Here is a 23,820-nt window from a genome sequence, read left to right as displayed (position 1 = left end):
CAATGCCTTACAGAAAAACTGCCTTGAGCTGCCCACCCTGGAGTTCATATCACCCATAATCAGGACCTGAGCTGAGGGATGCAAGCTTTCTAGAGTTTCTACATAAGACAAAAGATTGCCCCAGTATAAAGATAGTTGGGTGGAATTAAGGGAAGGGGGAACATAGACATTAACACAAATTAATTTCATCTCAAACACAAACGTCATTATGGCTTGCACTATGCAGCAGCACTGTCTTATCTCCAAATGACTTGAATTGAGACGTTTTGTGACAAACATAGCTAGGCCTACTGAAGGGCTTCCCCTAGTACTAACTTGCATGGCTGGACAGGAATAAGTATTGTAACCAGGAATGTGTACTGAACTCTTCACCCAAGTTTCCTGCAATGCTATAATGTAAAAGTCTTAAGATAATCTAAAAGTTCCTTGTCATGCTTTTTTCTGTTCCAACCAGCTATACTCCATGATAGTATTTTCAGAGCATGAAGGGGCAAGAGGTAGATTATTTAGCCATTTATCATTCTGTGTCAGGACCTCAATTTCCAAGGTATCAGAGGATACACACAGAGTAGGAATCATTCCCTGAGGCACAGTGAAGTCCGGATTGGGGAGGGAAGGAATTACTGTAAGATCCTCAGTACTGGGACACTGAACAGATATCTGTGTTGAATAGGTGACAACGTGGTATGTCTCCTCCTGAAGCTCCAAACTGATCCTGGTATCCACTTGGTCATTCTCTGGGTAGCTTGCTATGTTTTGTTGTTTCATTTTTAACAAGTCTCTTTGGGTGCTGGCGTCTCTCACATCATCATCAGTGTCGTTAAGAGACTTTGCTTTAACTTTATCCAGACACTCAGTTGTATTTCGTTCCCTCCTTAAAAGTTCTTGTAATTAGCAATCATGATGAACATCAACCGTCCGTAAATCGTCATTCCTGCCGCTATTCACACTGGCCAGGAACTTTCCCCTGTTGTTTAGGGGACCATTTACAGAGAGTGACCCTGGAGAGGGGAGGCATCCATGAGAAGGGGTGGGAGGCAAACTTCTTCCACCTGAAGGCTCTTGATGGATCCCAGCCTGAGTGGGCAACTTTCAAAGGGGGTCTACTTCTAGGGATGTTTGAGGGTCTTGTAGAGATGAGCTCTTCAAAGATGCAGGAGAACACTGGGTCAACATAATGTCCGTTAATTCCTGCCAGACAATCTCAATTTTTTGACCATCTGTAGTTGGTTTTGTCGAGGGATAACTCTGTACACCTCCAGAGCCTCCCTGGTTAGAGTGTCCTCATGGATATCCAGCTGGAGCAGTAGGTCCATGGACTGGGAGCTTGTATCACCACTGCGAGAACCAGTATTCTGAGGAGGCGTTGTAGTTTGTAAAGAAACATTAGGTAAACACTGAGTGATATCACCAGTACCTAAGATCTCCTCTGAGCTGCACACAGAATTCCTCAGAAGATGATTCCTGGCACACACTGTGTCTAAGGCAGGCAGCTCATCCAGTACTTCTGCGATTGAGTTTGTTATCCTCACAGGGCACCTAGGAGTGGCACGCATTGTCTTCATTAGGCAGTCTACTTCTTTGTGTGTACTGCTAGTGTCCAAAAGTTCACATAATTTGCAAAGAGGGCCATTTTGGTCTACTAATGCAAATGGCTCCAAGGATACAGCAGTTCCAGTTGAAATTCATCTGTTCAGGGGACCGTGCAGGTCATCTTGGGGTCTGAAGGTTTTCTTCTGTGATGGCAGCTTTACTGGTACCTTGGGTGGAGGCTTGGGAACCAGTGATTGAACCTGGAAGCTGCTGCTGGATGCTGTGGTCTTCCTTTTAGGTTTTCCTTTCCCAGCTTCTGAGTGTTGGACAGTAGGTAAGTTGTATGTATCCTTAGGTGCTTTGCCTTGCTGCACTGAAAGCGAAGCTTTTAGCTTCAGTAGTAGACTGGCAAAGCTGTCAGTGGCCACTTTCATATCAGAGACTGTTGACATAACATCCAAGTGTAATGAGGACCAAGGATCAGCTGTGTTTTCAGGATGCTGATTACACATCACCTGACTGAGGGCTGGGACTGGCCAGCCTTGGAATTGTAGAAGAAACTGATAGTGGAGACTTCAGATGGTTTCTCTGGAATAGTGGATTAATATGCATTTCGCCAAACACCCGGTTGTGGAAAATACTGAATTTTTCAAGAACGTGCTTCCTTTCATGAAGTAAGCGAGGAATTCTGTGAGTCTTGAATTTCAGCAAAATGAGGGAACAATGTGGCATTTGGTGCCACCGAGGGAGCCAGATCACCTCAATTAAATCAATGTTATGTATATCAAGAGAGAGTAGCCTAGATAAAGAGTCAAATGCTTGTGGTTTATTTGTCCATTTTCCCCAATTAAGGGGTGTATGCCAGATCACTAACATCAGTTGATTTCTCAGCAAGCGACGGGCCGAATTCACATGGGCTTCGGGACTCACCCCCTCTTCAGACAGGAATGGGTTTCTTGGATGTCTAAAGTGAGTGTCCAAATGCTGTGCAGGATGGGAGGGTGAGATAGGGGGGCTCTGGATGTCCTTATGAAGCAAGTCCAGCTTTGATAAAATAGAATTGAACTGCTGGCATATGTATACAATTGTATTCCCCATTATTATGGAGTAATCTCCTAAAAAAGTTAAAAACTGACTACTAGTAGCACTCTCTTCCTGGGGCGAGAGTCTGCCATGTAGAGAGGTGAGATGTGGTGACTGTGAGTTATAAATATCTCCCAGCTGGGAGGAGGGGGGCCACTGGTCTCCACCCTCTGACTCCACGGCAGTGTCTTGGACATCAAGGACAGCAAACTTATTAGAAGAGATAAAATTAGGCTCACTCACATATTGCATCCAGGAGAGTTCATCCAGGTGTCTCTGTTTTGAGGACTTGCCGGAGGAGTTACCATGTTCTGAATGGATTCTCTGCCTCCTCCTTTTCCCCATGGCCTCTGCATTTCAGAATTTGAAATAACAATCCACTGTAATCCCTGCGTTGTTGCAAACAAAACAAGCGCTGCCAGTGCCTTTTGGTTCAGGAACAAATTATAAGACCTCCCAGACAAAAAGTAACCCAGAAGTCCTATCTAAGGAAGAAAAAATATAGAAATAAATAGGAGCAGCCGACGAAGATAACCTGCTAGGCGGCCATTTTCCCCCTCTCCATTTTGAGACTACCCCATCTGAAAAATCAAGCAAGTCAACGTATAAAACAAAACCTCTAGATTCTTGTTAAAACCAGTATATAGTGAGAGTGCAGTCAGAGTCACTTCATTCACCACTTTTCTGTAAGCTAATGTGCTTCTGGAAGTTTATGCCAACCACAATGCCAAGAACAGTAGTATGCAAAAACTCCACTGACTTACAGACGTTCAAGTTATGAATATACTGTACATAGTTGGGGCTTTGAGGTAAGAGCAGCTGTGAAGATACTGGCAAAACCAACAATAGAAGCTGCTTGGAGACAACCTGAGCAGCAAAATAACTTGAAAAACAGCATTGCTGTAGCAATGGGGAAAACAATAGCTCAATAACAATGGATAATTTTAAATCTGGCAATTCCTGGGGGCAGAAGGAAGGGAGAGGATGAAGGAAGCTGTCAGTGTGGCCCAAAGTGATTAGGCATAGGGAGCTGACACACAGTGAGGTCTAGGGGAGGATTAATACCAAATGAGAAAAAGTGGGCCCTGAAAGGGGGGGGTGACTTCAAAAACATAACAGAGTCATCTTTTGCCACTACCAAGCAGGAAAGGGAAGTTTAAAACTGAGTTTGATCAAGGTCCCCTACAGCTGCCACCTACTCCCTTTAAAAAGCAAACACAGAGAAAATCTTGCCGTCTAAATCTTATACATTAATTATGATTAATGTGACTAAAAATCAAGATCAAAGGAACATTCTTATGATAGCACCCTTCTATGCTGTAATTGCTCTGGCCCAGTTGACACTCAAGGCTTTGGAATTTGTATACTGTGCTAAATGAAAGAACATTATCAACCGCATCATGTCTAGCGTGTGTAACAGAAAATGGAGAAGAAACATGACGACCAGATGAGAAAGCAAAGCATAAAGAACCAGTGGTATCTACACCAACAGCCAGCCCCAGCAAGCTGTTGGCCAGCTTTTCAAAAACACAATGTACTGTACTGTAGGTGTACATTTTTTTCATATGTCACAATATGTTTGCTACTGATCATAGTGATGTTGGACTTAAATACAGACCTCTGGAACCTAACCTGCACTTAGGTAGGGGAGGTGGTATACAGCAAACTACACCATATCAATATAACAAACAATGATATCAAGTAGTCTCATTTTAAGAGTGAAAGGCAGAATGTAAGTCATTAAAATAAAATAATAACCAAAGTCATGAGCAATAATATAACAAATCAAGTACATATTAAGTAGTATATAACTAAACTACACCACATTAAAGAAATAATAAATTTGTTTAATTCAGATTGTGCTCTTTTCATGTTCTTTTAAATCAGGTCAAAGTGAATTTTTTCAGAAGGAAAAAATGACTCCAGATGTCCACAAAATAATGCAAGGAAGACGGACAGTCAAATAGCTGTCCTTTGCCTGTGGGTAGATGGAACAAAGAAAAAGGGAAGTATATGGCACACAGGCCCACTGAGTGCTTTAAAGCCCCATAGGGAAGTAAAAAAAAATGAGGCCCAAGAAAAAAATAAAAGGTTGCCCCACTGTTTCTCAGCACAGTCGAGAAGAGGACGGCTGATAGTCACATGCTTTGTAATGATAATGATAATGATAGGTGGGAAGGATGCCATTTTGCTTCCAGGCTCTAACAAGGCACACACTAAAAGAAAGCATCAGAGAGGAGCTTGTGTCTCTCGCAACTCTTTTGCCTCCTTGGGAAACTGGGCTTAAAGTGTTTTATTAGCTTGTGATAAAAGAGAGTATATATAAAAGAGAGTATATATAAGTTAAATTACCCATACTCAAAAAGAAATGCTTAACTGTACAATACAGGTCATCCCTCATTATCCACTGAGGTTCTGTTCCAGAACTCCTAGTGCAGGGGTGTTCAAACTTTTTGGAAGGAGGGCCACATCATTTCTCTGACACTGTGTCGGGGGCCGGGAATAAAAAAGAATTAATTTACATTTCCAATTAGAATAAATTTACATACATTTACATAAATGAATATATTAAAGATGGAACTTGTATGAATGAATGAAGGTCTTATAATAGCTCAAGGCCTATAAAAGGCCTTACACAAAGCAAGACTGGCCTTTCCTTTGCTGCATCACAGACATGAAACAGCAAGCAGTGGAGGGAGCCCTCATCACACAGCTGATGCGAGAGGTCAAACAGTTGCCCTCACACTGAGAGCAGTTGCATCGGGTCAGCATGGGCTCCAGCAAGTCTCCAGAGGCTCATTGGAGACTGGGAGATATTCACGGGCCGGATTGGGAGTCCTTAAGGGCCACAAGTGGCCCCCAGCCTGGGGTTTGGGCACCCCCACCCTAGTGGATAAAAAAAAATCAATGGATAAAAAAGCAGTGGAAAAATAGATGGAAAGACCCACTTTCAGGTTTTAGCCCTTCCATTTCTCCTAGTGGAATAAGGTCATGAGGGGTTTGATTCTGGGACTCCCTGCTGATACCATAAAATGTGTTAAATAACAGCAGTTTAAAAAAATAAAGTGTGCCCCTTTACAATTGTTGTTTAAAAACAGCTTTCTTACTGTTGTAGAGAGGCAGGGCCCAATCCTATCCAATTTTCCAGTGCCGGTGCTGCTGTGCCTATGGGGTATGCACTGCTTCCTGTGTTGGGGATGCAGTCACAGAGGCCTCCTTAAGGTATGGGAACATTTGCTCCCTTACCCCTGGGCTCCATTGTGGTTGAACCTGTGCTGGAAAGTTGGATAGGATTGGGCTGGCAGTAAGCAATGAGAAATGCAAAGGAGACCCTTCCTTTGCCTGGTTCAGCTGAAGAATGGAATGACTGCTTGCATGACTGTCTCTCTACAACAGTAAGAAAAGCAGTTTTTTTAAACTGTGATTTTAAAGGGGTGCGTTTTTCTCCTTCTCCATGGATCAACACATTCTTCTCATTTGCAGTGGCCATTCGTGTTGAGACAAATCCGTGTATAAAAAGTCCGTGTTTAACAAGGTCAGACCTGTAATATCAATAATGGCTCCTGCAAATTCCATCAAGCACAAGAAGGGAGTTTAGTGCACAATCCTAAAGTGTCCTTGGGCTGGCGCAAGTCCCTTGTGCTGGGCAATAAAGCACGTTTGCGCCTCCATTAGAGTTGGGGAGGCTGGCGCAAGGATGCGAACCAGCCTCCTTGCACTGCTGTGGGCTCTGGAACAGGTGAGTTTGTGCTGGCCTTTTCAGCCCGGTGTGAGGATGTGGGGAGGCAAGGGGAGGAGGCATTTCAGTGTGGGGGGAGGGTGGGTGTTGGCAGGCCTGTGGGTGGAGGGGAGGAAGGGTGGCGGGGCCAGGATCTGGCACTTATGCTGGATCCTAGCCCCAAACCCAGGCAGCCAAGGGCAGCTCTGGGTTGCTCAAATTTGTGCCACTTCTGTAGGTGGTGTGGATCCGAGCAGCCCCATTGGTGCTGCTGCAATATTACCGGGGTAAGGGGAATTATTTCCCTTGCCCCAGGCTGACCTGCAGTCAGTTCCAAACTTGTGCTGGATACAGTGTAGGCCTGCCGACCTGCCTGTTTCAGCACAAGTTAGGCCACGCACTGCATCCTGTGGTGGGGATGCATTTGTTCCCATACCTTGAGGCTGCATTGTGGCTGGAAAGTTGGATAGGATTGGGCCCTTAGTTTCTTAATTATATAACTCCACTTCATAAAGTTTTTCACTGCCAATGTCTATTTTTAATACACAGGAATGAAGTTTGCAGTGGAATAACTCAAAGTGTGGTTTCTCAACTTAAAATTGACTGCAACAATTATCTGGAGATGAGTGGCAACCTTCTGACACTGACTCTAACTCAGGAGGTGTTTCCCCGAGGGCTTCACTGCAAGTCAGTTGCTGGGGATACAGAAAGCATAAAACACTGATAATATTCTTCAGGTTTTTATTTTTTATTGAAGTTATTTATAATGGTGAATGAAGACAGTTGGCATGTCATAGTTTAAGAGAAAGATGGCAACATACAGAACTAGCAAATGTCAACTAATTCTGATATCAGTCCCCTATGTATGTACGCCTCATTATTTTCCTGTGGATAACTATTTCTCTTGTCATATAACCTACCCTTTAATAATATATCAAGTATTATCACCTGACATCCTAGAGCAACATATCTACGGATCCTTTATAACTATAACAGGAATAAGAAACAAAGGAGAAGAGACTATCTTGTTGACTTACTTGTATTCCTTTTAAAACTAGTTCCCCAAATAATAAATGACTCATGCACATTATTTTCCTCACAGTAACAGGGTTCAGCAAAAACAAAACAAAAAGCAACCCCCTTCCAAAAAAAAAAAAAAAAAATCAATACAGGATGGGAATGGCCCAATGGGATCTGCTGCATGGAACCTAAAAACCCAGAAAGAAAAATAAAAAGCAGCCACTTACTTCACTCCTTCCTGCGCAATCCTTTACAAACAAAACAGGAAGTGCAAGTTATGCTGAGAACTCCCAGCCTCTCCCACACCTTCTGTTTAAATAGAAAAGTCCCTTTGAATAAGACTGCAAGAATGGAGCTAAGTTAATGGCTGTTTCCTCATCCTTGCTCATCCCTTATGTGGTCTCTTTAAGTTTAAAGGGACAATGTAAGGAAGGAGAAAGTTGAGTGAAGTGGATCATCACTGTCCATGCCCCCAAAACCTTGCACTTAGTGGCAATCTACTTCCCTACTCCCTAGAGGTATTTGTTTCTGTTGAGTTGACAGCCTAAGTCTTACTGAACACAATGAACTCCTGAGTAAAATAAATAATACTGTTTTCAAACACCTCTACTTGCAATATGGAAATAATAAAATTTACTTAACAGGTTCCTTGTAAGGACAACATCAAGATAATACCTGTGAAGCACTTCATATACCCCAAAACTGCTATACAACTGCAAAATATTAGTATTCCAACTGATTAGACTGCAATCAAGCTTCCTGAGATCAGTTGTTTCAAATTAGCTCAAAATAATCATATTTAAAATTATTTCTTTTTTTTTATATAATGCTTTATTTATTTATTACAGATACAGGTAAGGAAAATTGGATAGACTTAGGGCTAGGACTACATAGGTTACACACGAGGGTGGTGGCCATCGATTACAACAAACATTAATCCAAACGAAATTAATAATCAATACAAAAATTATCATATTCTTTAACCCAACTGGTTAATACTTTAACATTCCATATTTTTCCTCTAACCTTATCTATCCCATCATAAAAAAAAACACTTCAAACTTTTACTTATACACTCTTCTTACCACTAAACTAGTCTCTAAAATAAAATCTTTCTTATCTGATTCTTAATTTCTAATATGACATCTAAAAAAGAAGTCTCCGATTACCATGGTATTACCTCCTTCAATATCTCTTATAACATATTATACATCATTTTCCATAACTATCCAATCAAAAAAAGCTTCAAATTTTTACTTATAGACTCTTCTTACCACTAAACTAACCTCTAAAATACAATCTCTTATCTGATTCTTAATTTCTAATATCACATCTAAAAACAAATATCTCCAATTACAATAATATTATACTTCGCTTATCCACCACATATTTATTAACCCAAAATACAGGTTTAATATTTTCTCCAAAATAAATTGACATCTATAATTTATTTTACCTTCTTTTTTATAAAATAACCCTTTTATTTGTCTTAATACCACTATATTTTACACAATACTTATATTCCAAAATTGCAGTTCCATCTAATTTATTTCATATATTTACCACTTTAATTTTCACAATACTTATATTCCAAATTCCCTTTTCATCCACTTTAGTTTAATCTAATTAATAAAATATTTATCTTAATACCACTTAATTTCCACAATATTTATATTTCAAATTTTCATTTACATCTATTTTAATTTAATATGTTTAAAAAAAATTCTATTTATTATTCAGCCATTTTGCCCTTCTTCTTATTGTTTACTTTGTACTCTATCTTATTGGTGTTCCCTCTTAGTCCTCCTACTGGTTCTTCCACTTCTTCTTTTTCTTCTTAAGTCCCCCTCTCTGTTTTTCTTTCTTCTTTTTCATTCTGTTATTCTTGAATTCAATCCATAAATTCTTCCTCTTCTTGAGACAGCTTGCTCTCTGAACATTTCCTCTTTTTTCTTCCTTAAGATTCCCAGTTATTATAACAATTGCTTCTTCCATCTCGTGTCCCATTTCAAAATGCTCCACTTCTTTAACTTCACCTGACATCTGATCCATTCTTTTTTCTTCTCTATTGTTTATAATCTGTTCCCGCGAGTTTACAAGGGAGGAGCTTATTTGCCCAATTTGTTCAGAGAGTTCTCTGACTTGTTGCTCCATTTCTCTTCTAAAATCCATCAGAAAGTCCACCAACAAGGCCTGGCTTTCACGATCATCTTTTAGATTTTCAAAAGCCATTTTTATCAACACCAACTCGAGCCACTTCCTGCAGGGCTACTTTCTAATTTTGTATCCAGGGCTACTTTCCAAATTTTTATATCCAAAAAAAGTCAATCAAATCCACAGTCAAATTAGGTTAGTATGCCTTTAAATGACCAAAAGAAAAAAAAAAATTCAAGCCTCTTGCTGAGAAACCGAAACCAGCAGTGTCCAGGCTTAAATAAAGGCTTTTTGCTGGGAAAATGAAGGTAGACTTTATTTCCTTCGTTGAAGATTACTTATTTATTTCTCTTCAGTACATACCATTTAAAAAAAATATAATCTTGTACTTACTCCAGCAGGGGAAATACCAATTCACCTATTCCCCCCCTGGGTGGCTAATGGCCAGCGTGAATAATCTTGAATTATCTCCTCCTCCTCCAGACTTCTTACTTACAGTTCTCAGTAAAACTTTTTAACGAGCCAAGTTCACTCACTCTTAATAGCTTTTTTCGCTGCAATGTTGTTGTATCTAGGCCGTGGGAGGACGGGTTTTCAGCTCTCCGAGCTTCTCAAAGATGTCGCCCGGGATAGATATGATTCAGCACAGAGCAAAACAGAGAGAAATCCTTGAAATCGCCTGTTTCTAAGGACCCCCCGTTCAAGCTCTCAGCTCTTTGTACCGTCTTCCTGGCACCGAAGCGTGCCTTAGTTGTTTAGGCACATGAAAACATATCTATTTCGCAGTCTCTTCGGGAACCCCCAAAGTTCACTGCAACTTCGCTGAAAGTTAGCTCCGCCCCCATATTTAAAATTATTTCATGTACAACTTTAGAAGCAGCTATGCAACGCGATAAGGATTTTCCACAAAATCATGCACACTTGCTTTTCTAGAAAATGAAATCCACAAATTGTATACCAGAATGCAGTTCTAAAATCACTACAGAAAAATATTAAATACAAATGGTAAGTGTTAATCCCCCCCCCCACCTTACCTTAGGTGGTTTAAAAGGGTAGTCTGCTGAGAAGGTAATATCAAGGAAAAAAACTCCTCCCTCATACACAGAACCTGGCGGCCCCAGTATTGTTGATCTCCATTCATAAATGTTGTCTCCTTTGGGTCCAGCACTGTAATAAAGCATGGAATATTTAGTAACTGCAAAAAAGCAACTGCACATCAGTTATATTTCTTGAAAGTTATGGTTCTGAAAACACATCAGCACTAAAAATGACAAAACACACTGTAGAATCTATTTCTAATTCATTACATATGTGAGGTCATTTGCGGTTCCTTAGCTCCAACTTGTTTTTGAAGACACAGCTGTAAGACATTCTGTATTAGTTTACCTTGTCATTCACCTTATCACTAGGTGGCATTGCAATAACATTATTTTGCAAGATATGTGACCATAAAACCCTGGCACCATGACAAACAACATTCTTTCTGACATACAAGTTATTCCAGTAATACAGAAGATTACTTTATTCCACAATTACTACAACATCTTGAAAATCAAGGGTTAATCAAAGGGGAAATGCTCGCATTAAAACAGCTGAATTTTAAAAAATTGTAAATATTAATGCAGCATATAAGGAAACTTAGATAGTCCAAACTTGTTTTGGCAGTTTGCAAGCTCTTAAAGAAGCATCTTGATGATCATTCTGACATCTAGCATTTGTGGCCAGTGACCTATCTGTCTGTATTGACAATAAGGATTCTTTTTCTGGAGGAGACTAAGGGGAGGGGGAAGGGGCTGAAAATATGCCTTCTGTAAAAACATGAATTAATATAGTATCTGTCTTTTTATTCAGTGTGCATAATTAGCGGCAGGATCTTCTGCTGTGATAAACACCACATTAACATTCATTTTTCTGTTGTCCCTTTCTGTTAATTATCTTCATTCAGGAATATTGAATAAAATATTCTCCTTGCTTAGCTCTATTCAATAAGAAAATTAGACAAATGGGTCTCGAGGAAGATCTACAAGGAGCTGCTACACTTGAGACCTCTATCAGGCTCTTGATAACAAGACTAATAGACATAGAAAGGCAAGAGATTTTGGCTGCAGCACAAAAAAAATGTTCACCCCTAAATTTCCATCTTAACAATACCTTTGATCTACAACCAAAATACCTGTCCTTCTTAGAGTGCCCCTTTGAAAGGAGGGCTTTTACATTAGCCCGATGCAACCATGTTGCCTTCTAATGACCTACTTGGTAGGTTTAGAAATGCCCTGAAGGAAGAACGATTTTGCAGTTGTGGCCTCAGAGAGGTAGACTCTCTTCCACACATTGTTCTGCACTGTGCTTTTAATCAGGTGCTCAGAGACCAGTATCTCCCCTCATTATCTGGAAACAAAAAAGGTTTCTCTGAGATCACCTCTTTACAACTTTTGCTGGCAGGTGAATTTGAATCTGTGACCCTTCCAGTTGCTAAATTTCTACATGTAAGCAACTTGAAGCGGGCTAAGTTGCTGGTTCTAAGCAACTTGGAGTAATTGTGTAAGCAAACTGGTGTGTTTTAACTCTTATTTTCTATCTCTCTTTTAATATATACCTTCATACATGACTGTTTGGAGATATTAGTTGTAAAACTATATGCCTAATAAAGGTTTGTTGTATGTTGTTGTATGTTGTATGTTGAATAAAATATTTCTGTTTTAAGTGTTGTCCCCACATGTAATAAATTCTGATATTTAAAAGATTTTCAAGTTGCCTCTAAGTTTGTAGTCTACCAATGTAATCATATTATCATTGTCAGTGATTACTAATTGTGATTGTTCAATAATTTTCAGCAGAAAGAAAAAAATACTACTACTTGCAGTGTACAATACAATACACAGGGTGCTTCCCTCCAAATGTAGACCCATTTTCATTCATATATACAGGTATGCTCCAGTATTCACAGGGGTTCATTCCGGAACCACCAGTGGTTGACTGAAATTGTGAATACTGGCAAACACTCTCCATCCTCTGGAGGCAAGGGAAGGTCTGCTCCCCTTGCCTTCGAAGGTCCTCTGGACTGTTCAATAATTTTCAGCAGAAAGAAAAAAAATACTACTACTACAATACAACACAATATACAGGGTGCTCCCCTACCCCCAAATTTAGACACATTTTAGTGAGCTCTAATTTGTATACACAGTCATGCTCCAGTATTCACAGGGGTTCCATTCCGGAACCACCAGCGGTGACTGAAATTGCGAATACTGGCAAACTCTCCCCACCCTCTGGAGGCAAGGTAAGGTCTGCTCCCCTTGCCTCTGAAGGGTCCTCTGCACCCTCCGGAGGGTTTCCCCGGGCCTCCTAATGCCTTATAAGGCATTATAAACATCACTTTTATGAAAAAGAAGTGACTTTTTTCATTTTAGGGCTCAGAGGACCCTCCAGAGGAGGCACGTACGGGGGAGGCCGCGAACCTGATCCATCAATAAGTGAATCTGTGGCTATAGGGTCCCCAGTACCTCCATGTAAAAAAACTTGCAATATTCTAACATCTAAGCGGAACAACTGAAGAGATGCATGGAACTACCCCAGCATGTACATTGGTAGATGTCTGCAAATCCCTTAGACAACAATGTCAGCGATGTATACATACCAGTGGGGAACACTGTGAGCACTTGGTCTAATTAACTAACTGAGGGCGCAATCCTAACCCCTTATGTCAGTGCTTTCCAGTGCTGGCACAGCGTGCCAATGGGACGTGTTGTGCATCCTGCAGTTGGGTGGCACTCATGGAGGCCTCCTCAAAGTAAGGGAATGTTTGTTCCCTTACCTCAGAGCTGCATTGCCCTTATAAGGCCTCAGAAAGCACTGACATAAGGGGTTAGGATTGCGCCCTGAGTCAGGTAACAGCTTCTGTGCACACCATATGCAATATATGTGTGAATTATAGAATCACTGTATACATGTGAATTATAGCATAATAAATTTACACTAGAAAGTTTGTGTACATTTTCTTGACATGCCCTGTATTTTCAGAGTATTTCTTAGGAATCTGCGACAATTGCAAAATAACCTTAAACAGGATATGAAAAGGAACTATATCAGCAACAAATGATAGCTTTTGCCTATGCCTCACACCTTGCAACAGCTTGCAATTATTATATAGCATCATGCCATGTTCAATTCTCAAATATTCATTTTCTTCACTGAAAGTTAATAAAGTCTTATTTCACCTGAAATTCCTCAGGCTGCCTTCAATAAAATCTCAGCACAAATGATTCCTTGCATATGACTGGATGACTGTTCCTTAAAGCAGTGCATCAGTTCATTAGTCATGGTATCTGCATTAATTTGCTGTAATAGCTGATAACGTTTTATAGATTTCCAAATGGCATACTTTCCTTATAAATACAATGTTGAGACTATTAGGTTATGAAGTCTTGACAGAAGATTTTCTTTTAAAAAATGATTTTTATTTTAAAGGAAAAAATAGACTTTATGGATAACTGAAATGGCAACATCATTGCAACTCATCTGCATCTCACAATGTCTATATTAGGCCACGAGCTGCCAAATGAATTTAATTTACCCAGTTTTCAGTTTGCATTAACCTTTGAATAATAATGCACAGCTGAGACTGCTGTAAGAAATAAACCAGAGAATTAATAATTAACAACACCTCTGCAATCTATGGAAATACCAATCCCAACCTGTCTGGGGAGGTTTAATTGTTAGTGAACTAAGCATTAAGGTGGTTAACGTACTCTTTATCAACCTAAAGAAATGATGGGTCCAAAACCTTTTCACAGTCTAAGGTGCATTAGAAAGTCTTGTCTACATCAGATAATGAATTCCTATATAAAAAAGAAGTGGGGAGTATGTCAAAATGAGCTGGTTTGGGTAAAAAGAACTAAAACTGGAACACCGCAAAATTTTTTAATTAATTAAAATACATTAAAAGTTTAAAAACTATTTCATACCCTCAAACTGCCCTAATCATCTGGGATAAGCAACGTTTCTGAGTTATGCAGAAAACTCCTCTCCATTGCCTGTCCTTGATCTTACAGAAACAGCAATGTTCATTTCTTGTTCTTTTCCCACTTTACAACAAAAGCTGAAGGCAGTAATCATAAAAAATCAGTCTACCAAAGCAGTATGCAAGGCTCCATTTGCACAATATATTTACCTTATGTAAAGTACAATCATTTTAATTGCTGATTATTACACAACAATGAATTACAACTGAAGCAAGCAAAGACATGGCAAAATACAATTGCTCACACTTTCCAGATCTGAACTTTCTTTCCCAAAGGCCCTGTGAGAAATGCAAATTATGTTGTTACTATTAGCTAGTTGATTTCCATGGGACTTGGTCTTGACAAACTTCCTTAGTTGTGATTAACTAACCCTACAATAACTAATTTAGGGCATAATCCTAACCAGGTCTACTCAGAAGTAAGTCCTATTGTGTTCAGTGGGACTTACTCCCAGGAAAGTGAGTTAGCATTGCAGCCTTAGTTGTGACTAAATTAACTACAATAATTAATTTACAGCGCAATCCTGATTTGCGCTGGAGCAAGCAGGCCAGTGGGCTGCATCTAGTGCAAGTGTGGGGCCAAAAGCAATGCAACCCAAGGCAAGGGGAAAACTTTCCCCTTACCCCGTGTCACAATGCACTGGCCCCAATGGGTCTACTCGGATCTGAGCCACTGGGAGGCGGCGCAGATCCGAGTAGAACAGACTAGCCAGAGACGGCTCTGTGCTGCCCAGGAACGGGGTCAGGATCCGGCATAACTGCTGCCTGTCCTCCCCCCTTTCCAAAATGCCTTCCTGCCGCCTCCTCCCCACTCTACCCACACCCCTGCGTTGACTGAGCTCGGCCGATGCAAACTTACCCTGCCAGGTCTTGATCTGACATGAGGAGGCCAGTGCTTGGAGTTGCACTGGCCTACCTGACACTAAAGTTGGCGCAAATGTGCCTTATGGCACATGTGCAACACCCTCGGGTTGGCACAAGTGACTTGTGCTGGCCTAACCTGAGGTTTTGGATTGCACCTCTAGTTGTAATTAACTAATCCTACAGGTAAAATACTCCAATGTTGCAATAAATAAATCACTGAATTCATTTATGTGTATAAATTAATTTAGTCCTACAATAAATACAAGTACAATTACAAAAGTACACAACAGGACACTAGGAGTACAGACCTAAGCAGGTCTATTTCAGAGACAAATCTCACTGAGCTTAAGGGAACTTGCTTTCTAGCAAGCATGTGCATGTACCTGGGTTTAAGCCCCACTGAACTGCAATGGGAACCCACTTTTGAGTGTGTGCGTGATTGCAACTGTAAACTTTCTACAAATTTAGAAGTTCCTATAGAAGAACACAAAATTACACAAGCTATACCCAAAAAGCAGACAGCAATCAGCCCCTAAGAATTTTTTTCTGCACATTAATAAACAGTTCATTTTTTTGTTTCCTGATTTTTCACAATTATTAAGCCACGTATACACTCACAATCCCCAAGAGGGTGACAAGGCATCAGGCTTCTCTAGAGAACATTCCCATATGTGCATGTCCTCTGCAAGAGAATAATTCTATCTGGTTTATAGTGCAGGAGGATTTAATTGCTCTCTTCTCTGCATGGACATCTGCTGAATACACAGAAGCCCAAGCATTTTATACTTCATGTGATTTATACTGCCATTTTACTGATTATACTGGCAAATAAACCACAGACCTCAGTGAAAGCAAAAGAATCATCTCAGCATTTGAAATGATATTATCTTTCTATACACTGATTCAAATGGACACCAATTTTGAGAAAGGGCAGGCTAATCCTTCTAAGAGCTGGGGCAGTTCAGTCTTATGTGTGTTGCTGCTGTCAACCTCAGTTAAATTAATCAATTTCAATAGCAAGATAATACTGCCTGTTGTAGATCCAGCTGGAAACAGCTGAACCATAAAGATAAGACAGTTAATGTTAAGTACTGATAAAGAGTTTGAATGTTTCCCTCCAGTATTTAGAATACTTCTTAAAGATCTGTAACACAGTGCTAAAGAGATACTGCATGAACATGTAAGATCTGATGTCAGCAATGACTCATCATTTAAAAAGTATCTACTGATTTGTGTGTCTCAAAACTGGTGATACAAGCTATTTATATATTAGTTTGTATTCCCTAGGGATGCATCCTCAATACATTAGCAAACTGTGGTGCGCCAATGCCATGCTGCAATTAGTAATATAAATTGTAGTCATGGAAGTACATTGTGGATATTCGAATATGGAGAGAGTTCTGCCACAGATTTTACGTTGGTTTGAAGAGAGAAGCTTATACATTTCTTCTAAAGATGACAGGCCAACACACATTTTGCTTCCTTAAACATTACACCAATTCCTGGGTATATTTGGGGTGCTGATTCCAAAAATGGCCTCCGTTTTGCCCTATCACATCTAGTTTTGGAGATATAGTATAGCCTCATTAGTGAATGGTTCAAGCAGCTTCCTCATGAGGAAGCCTACACCATGGCTTTCTCAGGAGGAAGCTGCTTGAACCATTCACTAATGAGGCTATACTATATCTCCAAAACTAGATGTGATAGGGTAAAACGGAGGCCATTTTTGGAATAAGCACCCCAAATTCATATCAAACCACCATAAAGTTTGGGAAAAACTTTTCTGACCCTCAATTTTATAGGCCTGTGTAATTTACCAGCATCCTTTCAAATTCTCAATTATTCATCCATCATTCACACTGTCTGTGTGCAAATCAAAAAATGTATTATGAGATAGAGCTGTCTAGAACAGTAAACCAAAGACAAATAAAATGGTGCAGGAGAATAGTACCAGATTACAGAGATAATGGGAATTCTTATGGGAAGTGGTGCAAGGTGAAAATATCTAGAATAGTATCCTTTCATGATGAAGTCCTATATTGTTGTTCATTGCAACTATGTTAGTCAACAGTGATGCCAATCATAATCAGTGTTGGAACTTGGGTCAGTGACTTGAACTTGCGTGATTTTGGCTGACCCAGCAATTCATGAGTCACATGCATGGAAGATTCTGAAAAAGACTCGAGTCAGGGCTTCCCTGACTTGGCACTCATCCCCACGCATGCTGACTCAAGTCTGCCTGTGTCTGGGGGTGCCTGCTTACTGTTTTAGCTGCATGGAAAACCTTGTGGGGTAAACATTCCAACAGCAAGCAGCAGGGAGTTCCAGTCAGGAGGCAGGAAAGGGTTAATGTGAGCAGGAAGGACTGGGTTCTCTTTTCCTGTCTCTGATAGGAAGGAAGGGATGATCATTGGGCAAAGGATGGGCATTCTCTTATTTCGATTAGCAGACGGAGGGCAGCAGGAGGAGAAACCCTTATTGAATGAATGGCTACAGTGGGACTACTATTCAGTAGAGTTGCAAGGATAGGGTTGTCCCGGTAAGCCTCCCAATTGCTGCTTGTGACCCTCCTCCCTCTTGCTGCTTCTGTCCCGGATCTCACTCAGTCCCTCCTGCCCTGTTACAAATGGAAGGGGGCAGCAGGGGATTGAGTAAAGAGAACTCCAGACAGACAGACACCCCCCGGCAGCACCTCCGTTTTTCCCATGGCTGGCTTTTTAAAGGGGGCAACTCAGCCCAGGTTGAGAGAGGAGGCAGAGGAGTAATCGCGCTTTGCAGGCATGGCTGTATTGTTACTTGGGAGGTGGACCTTCATTGAATGAGCAGCTGCAAAGGGACTACTTCTGAGTAGAGCTGCAAGGATCAGGTCATCCTGGTAAGTCTCCCAGTTGCTGCTCGTGACCCTCCTCCCTCTTGATGCTTCCATCCCTGCTCTCTTGCCATCCCTCCCACTCCTCCTGCCCTCTTTACAGATGGACGGGGATATCCAGGGAGTGATCAAAGAAAGCTCCAACACACATTCCCCAGCAGCAGACCCGTTTTTTCCACTTTTTAAAAAGGGGCTCCATATTCACCATATGGTGAATTTACCGATGGAGAACAAAACAATGCTGAATACTCCCACTTTTCCCTGAGTGTCCATTATGATGGAGCATAGGAATGAACCCTGTAGCCAATCACAGTACTCTCATCCTAGTACATAAACTCTTGCCAGGGAGACCATAAACTCAAATTTGCCATGGAATCTTTGTCAGGTAAATGACTGTTACCAAAAACAGGATGCCTCAGAACCAAAATAGATTTCAAACTGTCCTTTCCAGTTCTAGTTTGCAGACACAGTATTGTTTTCACAGTTTTCAAAATTCAGATGTCACAATTATGGTTATTACAAACAAGAAAATGCTGAAAGGAGTAACACCTGAGAGGGAAAGGGAAAGAGGAAGAATGTAAGTCTGAAACAGGTTTCCAACAGCCAACTAATGGTTTGGTTATGGTGTGTGAATTGGGAAAATGTGTGATCAGTGTGCAAAATGTAAGGATTCTTTTCAAGCTAATTTGGCACTTGATAGCTCACTATGCTCAAGAGGAACAGCTCTGTACTTAGAAGGAATAGTTTAATAATGCAAAAACATTTAAGATAATAAAGAATGACGTACTGGAGTGATGAATCCAAGTTCGTACTGATTGTCTCACTAGTTTTACAGCAAAAGAATTGCATGTTATGATTGTTCTTGATTTTTACTGAGTTTTATTCCTTTGTCACTTACAGGTCTTTATCTTCCACTTTTCTGTCTGTTCCTCTAAATACAGTCTCCAGCTTGCTTTCTTTCTTTCTTTCTTTCTTTCTTAATCCAGTTTAGGAACCACTGCTCTACATCTTGAAAACCTGCTGCAGTACCACAATTTGCCAGCAGGATTAGTTACAGCTAGGATAAAACAAGAAAATGGATAGAGGCTGGCTCAGCAATAGCTAGCTTTCAGGGTTCACAGAACTTTTTTCAGTCTGAATGTTCAACAAAAGAAGGTGAGACAAGAGAAAAATACGTTGCTGGTAAAGAGCACAACAGTTTCCCTGTCAAGAAACTCTTTGTAGACAAATTATGTTAGCCTGCTAGGGCATAAACTATCAGATTTGTCTAAAAGCAATGCCTTTATGAGAACCAACTGAAATGTGTTCTCACAAGCTTTCACAATAAGCAAACTTTCAAGTTTTCAGAGCAGGCTGGATGATAGCAATAACTACTGCAGGGCAGGGAAGGAGAGAAGCTTGACATGATGGGAAAGCATTCACTACATCAATACTACTGTACTTGCAAGCTTGGTAATCCATATTGCATGGAAGCCTCACTTGCATGATTTAAAAAAAAGGGGGGAGATCATATGAACAGGGCATCTATGTAGGTGCACATTTGCATGTTATGTAAACAGTATGGTGGAACATCCATGATCCTCATGGAGCTTTTTGGTGGTCAGGATGGTATAAACTGGGTCTTCTACTGATTTACAAGTAGCAGTTATTTAGGGCATCTTCTTTTGTACTAAATAAATGAATAGCAGCAATGGTATGCATTCAATTTAGAAACGCAGATGGAGAAAAAAGGAAGCAAGGATCAGAGAGAGTGTTGCAGCAGATGAGAGCAGGTGAGCAGAAGGTTAGGGACTTGGCAAAGCAATGTCTCAAAACACAAGGTCTCCAGGATTTACTGGTACCTTAGCTGACAGTATAATTCAAACTGTGCAGGCCTGAGCCTCAAAATAAAATGGTGGTGGCAGCAGCACTGAAACTGGGTTTCAACTCAACTATTAAAGACAATTAAAACCCTGGTCTGTCACTGTTTGAACTGCTTCTGTACCACCACCTGATCTGAAGCATTGGTTGGAGCAATAGAAAGTACAATTTTAACTTCATAAAAGGAGAAGCTGGTGCATGTTAACACAAACTGGAAAGAAAACAAAATATTTAGTTGTTTTTTTAAACAAAGTGTGAGTTGCATACCAAATTGGTAAATCCCACTGAAATTAATGGCACTTCAGTTAGTCACAAATTGGGCTGTAATCCTATACACACCTGGGAGTAAGTACCATTGAAATCAGTGAGGCTTACCTCTGAGTAGACATGCATAGGATTGTGCTGTTGGTTTCAATGGTGCTTAGTAGTCAAAATTCACTTTCTTTGGAGTAACAGTGTATGCAAAAAAGTGAATGTGTGAGAGAATGCTTATTTCTTTGTTAAGTAAAAAAATGGATAATATTAAAGATTATCTGAGAGACATATTGTAGTCTATTAAAAAGGCTGAACTAAGTGTTGGACAATTAGAAAAACACAATGTCTTTATGAACATAAGAAACACAGAAGATTTAAATTATAGAGGACTGTCAACCGCAAGCTTGAATTTCTTGCAAACAATTGCTGCCTTGCACTTTGAATCTTTACTAGAGAAATCCATTCACCCAGCCAAACATGTATTTCTTCAAAAAAAATTAAAAGCATATAACAGCTTGTTCACTGTGGGGAAACAACTGAGAGCCCAATCCTGTGCTCAGCGGCATGGCTCCGTGCCGCCGAGCACTGTTGCAAACGTGCTGTAAGGCACGTTTGCGAACCTCACTGCTGGGCTCCCATCTGTGCTAGCCCAGCGCCGTCTGGTGCTGGGCTAGCGCGGGGCGGTCGCCCATTCTCCACAGCTCGGCACTGTAAGCGGGCGTGGGGAGGAGGTGTTCTGGGGAGGGGGGGAGGTCAGTGGGGGTGGAGAGAGGGAGGGGGAGGTGTGATGCGGAGAGGGGGCGGGCTGGAGGCCTGTCTGGGGGGAGGGAGGGAGGCGGGTCCATGGACCTACGCTCTGCAGGATCCAATGTGCTTGTGGAGGGCTCCACGCCCTACACGAATGCCTTTACCTGTAAAGTGAGTAGCCCCATTGCACGGCTGCTTACCTTACCTGGGGGAAGGGGATGAAAATCCCCTTCTCCCGAGGTGCCTCCCGCAGTAGCCTGGGGCGCTCAGGATCCAGTGGCAGCTGTTCTCTGCCGCCGAATCTGGACGCCCTGGGCAGCTCAGGATTGGGCTCTGAGTGTTCTACTTTTGGATCTCAAGCTGCAACCAGTTTTGAGCCTTAAAAATCTTTAGATCACAGAGTTCAAGTTTCTTACATACTGATCCAAGACAATGAACTTGGGATAGTCAAGAATAAACCATGTTAAATCACAAATAATTTATTTTTTAAATTTAGCTTTTTTATTAATATTAAGCTGATAGTTTCTGTAAGGAGAGGAGGAACTCTTACTATGCCCACCTGCTGGAGGACTACAGCTGCTGCGCATGTCTCTTGTTTTTCTCAGCAAGAGTCTGATGTTAATTATCAGTTGCCTTGAGAGTGGCTGCATGTGTTACAATCCCACACAGCCAGCAAAATGGGATGTTAGTCTTTACTTCTTGGTTTAGGCAGTGGTGCAAGATTGTAACATCTGATGGAGATGCTGTGGAAGTTGTGCTTGTACATACATCTCATGTAACTTCACTATGCAATCATCACCTTCAAACTTTACAATGCTAGATGAACTTGGAAATAGCTGCACATTTGGAAAACTGCCTGGACGATATCTATGTAATATCTGTAACCACTCTGCTTTTTAATCATTTACAACTTGTGTACTTCTGTGTGCATACAACGGAGACTTCACAACCATGCTGTGCTCTGGGAGAGCAAGGATGAACACTTGGGTGGGGGGGATAGGGAATGGCAGATAATTTGACAAGACATACAAAATGTCAGGAAAGCCTGATTTGGATGGGTAAATGCAACTCCTTGGATGGGAAAAGTGGATGGAAAAGATTTGCTCAATAGAACTTTCATTCAAATAGTTCAATGTTCTCTGTCTACTTTCATATAATTTACATTTTCTTATTTTCTTACCCTCATATAAACTGCAGGTTATATTTCAAGTCAACAAAAGGAACTTATTTCCCATTAAGAAAAATACACGAAAAACCGGGACAACATAAATCCCATTTAATAGCTTCACTGGTTCCTATAATCATTCCAATGGCACTTACTTTCAAATAAAGATGCTTAGGATCACAGCCTAAATCTTTGTCCATATTTATCCTTCACTATGTGTTGGTCTCTCAATCTGGCCATACTTACCAGCACTGAAATTTTTATCTCAACATGACATTCTCAGATTTAATAAACAGACTGAAATGGCAATCAGCCACATAGAATGTTTCTGTAATCTTGTGTTATCTTTTTCAGACTTTCACAATCACTGTGTCTACTCTTACAGCTAAACCTCATCACATTGATAAATCTCATATAAAGCTACTGTAAATATTTTCTTCTGCCTCTAATAAACCATTAAGATAGCATCTCCTCATCAGAGATGGAAGCATTCATAGCTATTTCTTGATGAATTTGGTTAATATTTACTATATAAGAAGTTGTCAATGTCACACTCTCTGCTGGTGGAAAAAAAAAAAGGCAGTCATTCCAGAAATGCAACTAAAGCTGCAATCCCAACCTCACTTTCCTGGTGGAAAAAAAAAAAGGCAGTCATTCCAGAAATGCAACTAAAGCTGCAATCCCAACCTTACTTTCCTGGGAGTAAGTGCCATTGAATACAATAGGACTTACTTCTGGGTAGACCTGGTTAGGATTGTGCCTTTTGGTGTCTACTGCATCTAGGAGAATAATGTTTCTCAACACCCCAAATTGTGTAGAGCTACCTGTGACACACATGCTTTGTAATAGATCAATGCTAAGAGAAGTGCATGTAGCCTGAACCAGAGCTGTTTCATCCAAACACTTTTGTCCATGGGTAATGCTAGAAACACATTAGGCCCAAACCAGATTCAAAGGGATACATTTTCCTTTGTACTATTCCCAAACCTACTTGAAGAATTCACACTTGCATAATTGCATTATTGAGCTGTGCAGGGCATAGCACAACACTGAGACATCTTGCCAAGAGAACAAATGGCCTAATCCTACCTAAGTGGTGTGCTGGTGGAGCTTGCTCTCCACCAGCATACAGTTGCAAATGTTCTATAAAGCACTCTGCAAAGGTGTGAAGTGCGCTGGAGGGAAAGCCAGAGCCTTTCCGTTGACACCAGCATGCAAAGTGATGCCTGCTGAAGTGGCATAGGGATGGGGGATTGGCAGTGCTGGCATGTGCTGTATCCTATCACCCTTTCTGGGCCTGATCTGCCAACATGGATCAACTTGGACTTGTGCCAGTAATATTGCTGGTACAGCTTCGGGTTTACCAATAGTGGCTGGTGGAGCTTACCTCATGGCAAGGGGACAGATATCTCCTTACCCTGAGGAGATCTTCAGCAGCCAAAATTGCCCTGCAGGTTGCAGCGTAGCCTGAGCCACTGCATTGGGGTGGGGGAAATTTAGTTAGGATTGTGCTGATAAATACACAAGGCCAT

At 40.9% G+C, this 23,820-nt stretch overlaps 1 protein-coding gene across 2 annotated transcripts in view; it reads right to left on the bottom strand.

The window, feature by feature from the left end:
* The window catches only part of LOC136652179 (ubiquitin-conjugating enzyme E2 E2), a 184,854-nt gene that overhangs the window by 21,545 nt on the left and 139,489 nt on the right, over window positions 1–23,820 (bottom strand). For both annotated transcript variants that reach the window (XM_066629102.1, XM_066629101.1), the window contains one exon: window positions 10,543–10,675. In XM_066629102.1, the coding sequence (XP_066485199.1) occupies window positions 10,543–10,675 (133 nt within the window). The remainder of the gene's footprint in view (window positions 1–10,542; window positions 10,676–23,820) is intronic.

The sequence above is a fragment of the Tiliqua scincoides genome, chromosome 5, assembly GCF_035046505.1.
Source record: "Tiliqua scincoides isolate rTilSci1 chromosome 5, rTilSci1.hap2, whole genome shotgun sequence".
NCBI lineage: Eukaryota > Metazoa > Chordata > Lepidosauria > Squamata > Scincidae > Tiliqua > Tiliqua scincoides.
The sequence above is the reverse complement of the archived record's forward strand: the minus strand, read 5'-3'. Positions and strand labels throughout refer to the sequence as shown.